A 9279-nucleotide genomic window follows, 5' to 3' on the forward strand; every position below is an offset into this window, starting at 1 on the left:
TCTAAGTTCGGAACAATTTGGTTAAAAGGCCTATTAATAATTGTGTATAAATTAACGAGAAATCATTATCACTAACGACTTTTATAGCAATACAGATCAAAATTCTCCTCATTCGAGCTAATTGTCCAAATAGCCTTTTTATAAGTAAGAAGTATGAGATCATCTTGTGTTGTATCACAGTGAACGACTTTGATAATTCCCATGCAATTACTTTACATATGAGCGCTCTACTATAACCACCCATATAGTATAGCACCATTTGTATGGCAGAGAATCCACTCATTATAAGCATATCATTGCTGAACTTGGAACAATAAGTAATTTTGTACAAGGATGCATCACTTGCTTTTTGGGAATTGGATTGCTTTATTGTTGGGAGGCATAAATTTGAATAAAGCTCCAGCCAATAACCATACTCATAAAGTAGTGATTCGGCTTACGTTTGATTCTGCTTTTATATGAATTATTGTTTGTGTGCCTTTCATTCTTTCCAAGCCACAAAGATCACTCTCTTTATTATCATTATATTTATATGATTACAACTGTTTAACGAATCAAACTGCTGTTGAATGTTGTCTCCTTCGGAACATTCATTCACCAATTATATGACATGAGCTAAAGCTCAACCAGCAAGGTTCAACTAGGTCATTCTCATAAATGGTATATATAATATAAAGCATTATACATCTATTTTTATACATCTTTTTTGTAAGCATAAAGTCAAAAGTGACCTGAAACATAATACTTCTTAATATGCTAATAATGGAAGCTGATGTCAATAAAAGGTACAAATAAGTGCCAAGCAATAAGGATCAATTCTGGTGCAGGAAAAAAAATTCTAAAGCGAATTCTTAATTCAAAAGTGATTCTTTGTGGAAGAACATGTACTGCATAACATGTATTGGGATCTAAATCCTCCCTATTACCGATATCCTAGTACAGATTCAACCACGCACCGTCCTACATCACTCAATAATCAAGACGACGACGTTTGAAACTTCAAATTTCACCACTTATAACGGTGAAATTCTTGTAGTAGTGAAATTTGTTCAATCATATTATAAGGAGTGAAATTTCAAAGTAAATGTGATGAAAGGGTAAGCCATCGGTGAAAGAAAGAAAAAAATAGAAAAAAAAAAAACGAGGTTGATGGGAGAGAATTTAAGTCCCATTTACATATGTACTTCACCATATGATCATCCATGACGCACTCACCATTGAGAAATTACACAGCTGCTAATATACTTGAACACTGCTTTTCTCTAATTGCCAGAAAAATATCGATACTAGAACACCCGAGGGGCTATAGATTTCTGTTGACTTGTATGAACAATGAACTACCACCATCCAACTTCTCGAACAGTTCTGCTGAAGGCGGTTGCTTCTTGCGGTAGCTCACAAAGGAACATGCTCACTTTTGGCATTTTCAGAAGGGTTCGTAAAGACCCAACAAGTGCCCATCAACACCGCGCATGGCTGCAACCTGCCAGAGCCAATATATAATGAGGCTTCTTCAGAATTTCCAGTTAAAGATGGGATATGTAGTATAACTTGATAGAATCAGTGGAATATCCTCTAGAATTACACTATTAACTATAACGAAAGACAAGCCGTTAACAATCATCTCTTGAACATTATGTATTTTGGGAATGTTTAGTATCCTAGTGAGTGGCAACTGCTATATATAATTGCTCAATAAGAGAAAATTGATGTTTCCACAAACTATGCAACTCGGAAGTTGGGTCTTTACCTTACCATGGATCTCATATTTGATGGGACCATCCAGCTCTGCACCTAAAGCCATTAGTCTTGACACTGTAGTGTGAATGTCAGTCACCGTAAAGGACAAGAGCGACGAGTGTTCCTTCTGCGTGGCATGTTCACTGTAAAGTTAGGATTAGCAGCTACTTCAGATCAATTATATTCCAATCCAGTCACAGATAAGGAAAACAAATGTCTAACATTCCAACATATGACCAAAGGCAACATACTAAACAACCCACGTAACAGAATAGGAACAGGAAACATAATGGCATTTTCAGGGGCAGAATGTAAATAAGTATCTGTCAAAATTAGTTGATTGGTTAGCCTCATATCAGGAGAAAGGCAAAGGGAAAATATTGAGTAAAATTGTATATAAAAAAAACACTATGGGGAAATACCGAGTAAAGGTGTATAAAAAATAACGCTACTTCTACCCAAATGGAGAACTAAGTAATAAAGCTCAAGTCACACATGGCTTCCATCATTAAGAGGGCTTTATGCAAAGCTGTTTCAATATTTAAAGATATATTTTCGAGTCACATGCCAGAATATCTGCCAGGCGTAACAAAGAAACCATAGTGGTCCAAGATTGTGGGATGCTTTCAGCCATGTCAAACAACTCAAGCACGAGGACAGTACACTGATGTGAGGTGTGGTCTCACTCTCCGGCAAGGCTTTATAAGAAAGGAACTTGGATTGTTAGAAACTGTGAGAACCATCTAAACTTATATTGAAACTTTGGGAGAGTGAATTTTTTTTCAGAATAATGCTGGAGAAACCTTCAAATCAATCTGTCAATAATATCATCCAATCATAGTAATGGCAAAAACATCCATCCGACTAGGAACATTTAGCTATGGTTATCTATAGAAATGCCATGTGCTCATTTATACCTATTGCCAACTGATGCATCATCTCCGGGCTTAGAACTAGATGATATTTCAACATAGATATAGATTGAAAAGAACTTACTTCTAAAACTTCCCAGATAATAAAGGTGCCATTAAGTATTGATAATGTTGAAGACATGATTAAACTGCTACTAATCATGTAAATAAACCACTAATAAAAACAATGTATAATTTTTATTTTCCTTATTATTGTTTGTTGTTTGTAACAGTCTAGTTGGTTCATCAAAATAAATCATCCCAATAAGCTTACTCATGGGGATCATCTAGAGCAGAACATAAACTGAAAGCAAAAACACATTTCACGTCTTTATCAAAATATTTTTGCTTCTCACTTCGGGCAACTAGCAATAATTTTCTAGGGACATTCCAAAAATCTGTTTCATGTAGTTTGGCGAGGAAATTTTGAGTCGGGGGTACAATTGATCGTAAATTATGAGATTGAATCTCTTTCCCTTCGAGGGAACATATTAATTGTAGAGAAAGTGGAACTTGCACAATGAGTGCAAATCCCTCCTTTGATATCATTTGAATATAAAAATTCTTCTTGTGCCAAAAAAAAATAATTTTGGTTAGAATCATCAGCAGAAATAAGCAGATGATTATGTTGATACATTCAAGTGATTAAACATTTTACAATTAGAAAGCTCGATTTATTGTCATAACCTTCATTTTCCAACAAAATCAATCTATTTAAACCATGATCATGAGCAAGTGCATTTATATACTCCTGAAATAAGTGTATTCCTCCACTTGAAATTAGATTTGAACCAAAGGAAGAGGATTTTGGGGGTTATCAAAAGATACATAGTTCGATGCAGTCAAAACAAGGTATTATAGTAAAAAAAGAATAGACACCTCGGAGAGAGGTAAACTTAAACAAGTATTCTATCAAGCATAAAATATTCATATTTTATAAAAGAAAAGGTATAAAATATTCATAGCCCCACTTCCAGTTTCCATCCTTTCAACGTCATATCTATATTTCTTGGTCATACTAATGATTACTTCACTAATCTTAGTAATGGTCCTGCATTCTCAACTAAAGAAGGAGCTTCCTTCAATATTTTAAATACAATTTAAAATAAGTTGAAACAAAAAGTAACTATTTCTAGAAGCAGAAACTTTAAAACAAGGTGTGAAATTAAGGGGGAGAAAGGGAAGGAAATTTAATTTTAATATTTTAATTTTGTCCATGTGAGAACCCCCCTAGAGGGAATTATTTGGTGCAATGGTAAAGGCTCAGGCCACTAAGAATGAGAACGTGGATACAGAGACAAAGTTTGAATCATCCTTAGCACAGAGAGTGTGCAAGGCGGATAGTATCTACACAGTGGAGCAAGTCATGACAATCTAGCTCTCCTAGCACCTCAATTAACAATGACTAATACTGAGTAATGGCTCCTTTTTTTTTGGATCTGTTGTGAATCTGTTATGGATTCGGAAATCACTAATTATACAAAGAAAAAATAAATGTTGGGTTTCCATTCGTTCAATGACCATGGTAATAACTCAAATACGATGCTGCCCTTTAACAATGAATAAACTAAAAAAAGGGCTAGCTCAGTGCACGAGGGCCCTGCCATTTCGGGGCCTGGGGAGGGTTACACATACGCAATCTTACTTACATTTGCATGTAGAGGCTATTTCTAGTTTCGAAAGTGTGACCTCTGGGTCATAATGGAGCACGGTTGCGCCAAGGCCCACTAACAATGTCTAAATATAATTAGCTTCAAAGTTGACATCTTTAAATCCACTAACAAATAGTATTATTGAGAATTATAAGAATTAAAAAATTTCAAGAAATAATTGTATGATGATAATGAATACGAATAAACACCCAATTCTATTGATCATTGTTTGTGGGAAAATTGGAAATCAGATAAGCTTTTATGCATCATGTTGAAACTGTAATAAATTAGGTATAACTCACTTGTGTAGAGCACACATAATAATACACAATTTATACCATTAAATCCATTATTTTGCTTTTATTTATGGAAAATGAAACCAAAACCAAAGATGGAGAAAAGGGTATCAAATAACAGAAAAAAAATGATTCGAACACATATAAGAAAGAGGATCTAGATAGAGAAAGACAGACCTGTTGGACTGTAAGAGGGCGAGTTTAAGGGGACCAGATTGGAGTTCAGCCCAACGAAGAGAGCAGACATTGATGGTGAAGTCCAAGCCCTCTGAGTATAACCGAGCCGCTTTTGGGACGTCCTTGTGTAATTGTAGCATCCACCTAAACGAAGCCGCCATCTTCTTCAGTCTCTCTTCTTTTTCTCCACCTCCCTCTCTAGAAAATCTCTTTTCAATTCAAACCAGAGAGACCCGTCTATTCCTAGCTTGCCATTACAAACTGTACGACGCCGTTTTAGACATTTTTCTAAAGGACTTTTAGGGTATGTTTGGTACGGTGGATTTGAAGGGGGAGGATAACATTAGTTACGAAGGAAAGGGAAGGGAAGGATTATTTTAACCCTCCATTGTGTTTGGTTAGTCAATGAAGGAAAAGAAAGGATAATAATTATGTTTGGGAGAAGAAAGAAAAGGGAATGATAATAATAAATTTACTATTATACCTTTATTATATATATATATATATATATATATATATATATATAATGGGGATGGAGGCGAGAATGGAAAGAAATTTTTTTTTTTTGCAGGTATAATATATATATATATATATAATAAAAGGAAAGAAACAAGAAAAGGAAAGAAAAATTTCTTTCTTGAACAAGAGCGATCCAGATCCGGCTGTAGCACCTTCGTTCTTGAAGGTTCCGATCCAGGGCAAATCATTTCAGCCTTCCCAATCTCGGCCTCCATCTCTATTATCGTTCTCAACTCTCTCTCTCTCTCTCTCTACAAGATTCAGAAGTTCAAAACCCAAACCCATATATTTCAGTTTATCTTTCTGTCTGCAAGAATCAAAAATTCAAAACCCGTATCAGTATATCAGATTGTTCAGAAAATCAAAACCCATATCTTTCAAGTTTCCATCGTCGCTGTTCCAGTTCGGGTTCGCCATCGCCGCTGTTCCAGTTCGGGTTCGCCGTTGCCCGCCGTCTCTCCATTCTTTCTGCAACTGCTATCTTGTATGTATATTGATTTGAGGGTAAAATTGGCATCATCAACCATTACCTTCCCTTTCCTTCCATTTCCTCCCATTTTTGGGAGGTTAAACAAATCACTGTGGAAGGCTATGCATAACCCTCCAAACCCTTCCCTTTCCTTCCCTTCTCTTCCACCCATTTTACCCAAACACAGTTTTTTAGTCACCCTCCATCACCTTCCCTTCCCTTTCCTCCCATTTCTACTCTACCAAACTGAGCCTTAAGGCCCGTGAGCTACTACTACATTAAATATCCAGTGATATAGCCCATTGGATTACATACATCAAGTCGATGGTTGTGTGAGAGCTTAAAGCAGGGATGGAGACATGACTATGATATGAAATAGGCTCGGAAATGGGACACGGATGCATAAAAATAATAATAATTTTTTTATTAATACAATTATGAATGAAATCACTAGTTATTATTATTATTTTTTGTTTTTTTAACATTGAATCCCATTTTTTTGTAAAATATAATTACAAAATTATCTTGTTGTATTCAAGTGTTTAAAATGTATTATTATTGTGTCTCAACTATATTGACGTAACATATCGTTATACTAAGAAGAAACTGTTGTTGGAGGTGCTTTCTAGATTATAATGTTTTTCAAAATTGAAAGAACAAAACTATAGTGGAGGCTACTAAGGCACTAGAACTAGATGTCTTCAATAGTGCAAAGAAGGCATGCTTTCATGTGTAAACCAATGGCATAGACACAGATACAAATGCTAACACTTGATTATCGCATTAAATGTCAATCATTCTTGAAATATACAAATGCTAATACTTTGCTCAAGATATATAAAATTTACTTGCATAATTTCTTAGTCCGCGTGAACATGACTGTCAATATTTTCTCTCACGCTTTGCATTATTGACAACTATCCGTTGATGAACATTTCTGTCTATCTATTTTTTATTTATTTATTTTAGTTAGTATTCACACACACATGTCTTCACTGAGGTTCAAATCCCTAACCTCTCCTTGAGAAGTAGAAGCTTGATACCTGTAATACCCCGATAATTTTAAAAGATTTATTAATTAGGATTAATTATTTTATTTTATTTTTCAATGATTTATTTTATTTTATTAAGTTATATTTCGTGATTATGTATGACCCAAGAGAGTTAATTATGGTTTCTTTATTTTCTAGAAATGTTCTGTAATTTTCTGAAATTTTTCTGATATTTTTAGGAATTTATTAGGATTTATTTTCCTATTATTTGTTAGGAAAATAATTATATATATATATATATACTAGGTAACTGGCTCATGTGGAGCGGCGGCACAATAAAGAATTGATCCAGTGATAATAGGGTGTATACGCCAATTAGGACCATTTGATTAATTAAACTTATGTGAATTGATATGGTGCATCGCGGCGCATAAAAGTTTGGTGCGCAGGTGTATCTGGACCATAGAAGTGGTCTGGTCAACTATGGGATTATTTGGTGTATTGCAGACCATGAGAAGATGGTGCACTCGCTGATCTGGACCTTAGATCTATTATAGTTAATAGAAAATAATCTAGTGTGAGCGTGTTCATTTGCGCACTCATTTATGACCATTGGATGCGGCATAAAGGAAGTGATGGATTCAGTGTGGTGAGCTCACGGTAGCTGAAAGAGCTTAGCCAATACCAGCACACAAGGAGGCTTGAATCCAGCGCGTGCAAGTGCATAGTAAGCACGTGGGCGCGCGTGGGAAACTATGTTGGCCTAATTCGACACTAGAAATTAAAACGGTCATAACTTAGTCATTTTAAATCGAAATTGGGTCATTCTTGAGCTCAAATTTAAGGATTTTTCGTCTTCTTTCCAATGGTACCAATTTCATTATCAGATTCCCATCCTACTAGGAGATATTTATGTTTTAGTGAGAAAGTGTCGGAAAACTATTTAAACCAATATGGAGTATTTAAAGGAAACTATTTCTCACATATTTAGTTGCACTAATTTGTGTAAATATAATAAATTAATAATTTGTTATGGAAGGAAGTGTATATATATATATATATATATATATAATTATTATATATATGTGTATATATAATTTAATTTGTCTATGAGTTGTATGGAAGGATGAATATATATATATATATATATATATATATATGTATGTATGTATGTATGTATATTGATTTTAAATAATCAATGATTATTAAAGAAGGTGTTAAACACATATATACATTAAATAACATATGTGTAGGTATATATATATATAAATCATTTAAGATGATTAATATTATCATTTTTATTTGGCATATCTTAATAGGCTGGTTGTTAAATTAATGATATGCGTATAATATGCATGTGATGGCTATGTATGATTTAGCGCATTGTTAATTTTAAAGTTAATTCATGGTTAAAGTGTGGGCATGGATGAATTGTCAAATGATTAAATATATTACCTAAATATTTGTATGAATAGAATACATATATGGAAAGTATGGATGAATTGCTAATTAAATGTATGAATAAATATACCTGTGGAGGCATGGTTGAATTGCCAATGTATAAATATACATACACGGAGGCATGGTTGAATTGTCAATGTATAAATAAATATACTTATGGAGGCATGGTTGAATTGCCAATATATAAATAAAAATATTTACAATGGCATGGTTGATTTGCCAAAGCATAATTACGTTGTTATGTGTTAGATGATTAAAATATCATCTATGGTTGTTGTATGTATGGATTGGATTTGGGTTAGATATTCTTAAATGAGAATAGTTTAGTACTTACTGGTTAGTGTATTATTTTACATTAATAAAATAATATTGGGGAAAACGTGGATGATTTGTCAAAACTTGGATTTTGGATATGTGATTTAAACAATTAAAATCATTATCAGGTTGGGATTAAATAAAGTATTTCTTTTATTATAATTTGTTGTTTAAATGATTAAACAACTGACTAGGATGAGATTAAGGTCAAAGGAGTTTTTATAAAATGAAATGGTAGATTGGTCTAGGTATGAATATTATTTTAATAATTATTTAATAGGTATGGAAATTTAATAAACCTATTAATGGATGTGATTAGTATAGTATATATAATTATATATAGACATGTATATCGTGTTTTATTAAAGTTAAAACTTTATTAGGTTTGGTTTTGATCAGAGATGATCTGCTTATTGGTTTTCAGAGGCCTGGTAGAGTGAACTTGCTCGTAGGGTTTAACCCACGATTTATTTTTCAGGTTATTAGAGGTTCCAGTCTCGAGGTTGAGGATCCGCAGCTGGGAGACTGTCATTCGTCTATTCATCTTGTGTACTTTTAAATAGTATTGGATTATTGGATAATGTTTTAAGGGGTCCTTGAGTTATGGGATTTCCGAATTGTAATTGTTGGAGAATCATTAAGTAATATTTATTTATTAATTTTCTTCAGCGGTTTATTTATTCTTTATTATTCATCTTTGTATTCTGTGCTTGTTAAATACTTAAATTGTTTTGATATCCCTTGATT

The 9279-nt window shown here is 33.6% G+C and overlaps 1 protein-coding gene across 1 annotated transcript; it reads right to left on the reverse strand.

The window, feature by feature from the left end:
* Window positions 1-1426: 1426 nt before the first annotated feature.
* LOC132300922 (uncharacterized) lies at window positions 1427-4988 on the reverse strand. Its single transcript, XM_059798229.1, has 3 exons — window positions 4777-4988; window positions 1751-1883; window positions 1427-1483 (listed from the first exon to the last, which is right to left on the reverse strand). Exons 1-3 carry the CDS (start codon window positions 4935-4937, stop codon window positions 1427-1429), a joined length of 351 nt encoding a protein of 116 aa, XP_059654212.1. The 5' UTR covers window positions 4938-4988.
* Window positions 4989-9279: the final 4291 nt, after the last annotated feature.

This window comes from Cornus florida, unplaced genomic scaffold, assembly GCF_030987335.1.
Source record: "Cornus florida cultivar Cherokee Brave unplaced genomic scaffold, ASM3098733v1 CherokeeBrave_3.0.0_Hap2_Chr03, whole genome shotgun sequence".
NCBI lineage: Eukaryota > Viridiplantae > Streptophyta > Magnoliopsida > Cornales > Cornaceae > Cornus > Cornus florida.

Bases quoted from the DNA above. Each gene is read 5' to 3' on its own strand.
- LOC132300922 (XM_059798229.1), bottom strand. From the start codon at position 4,937: ATGGCGGCTTCGTTTAGGTGGATGCTACAATTACACAAGGACGTCCCA. The intron at 1,884-4,776 runs GTCTGTCTTTCT...CTAACTTTACAG, and splicing joins GCCCTCTTACAGTCCAACAG to TGAACATGCCACGCAGAAGG. The intron at 1,484-1,750 runs GTAAAGACCCAA...TGGCTCTGGCAG, and splicing joins AATATGAGATCCATGGTAAG to GTTGCAGCCATGCGCGGTGT.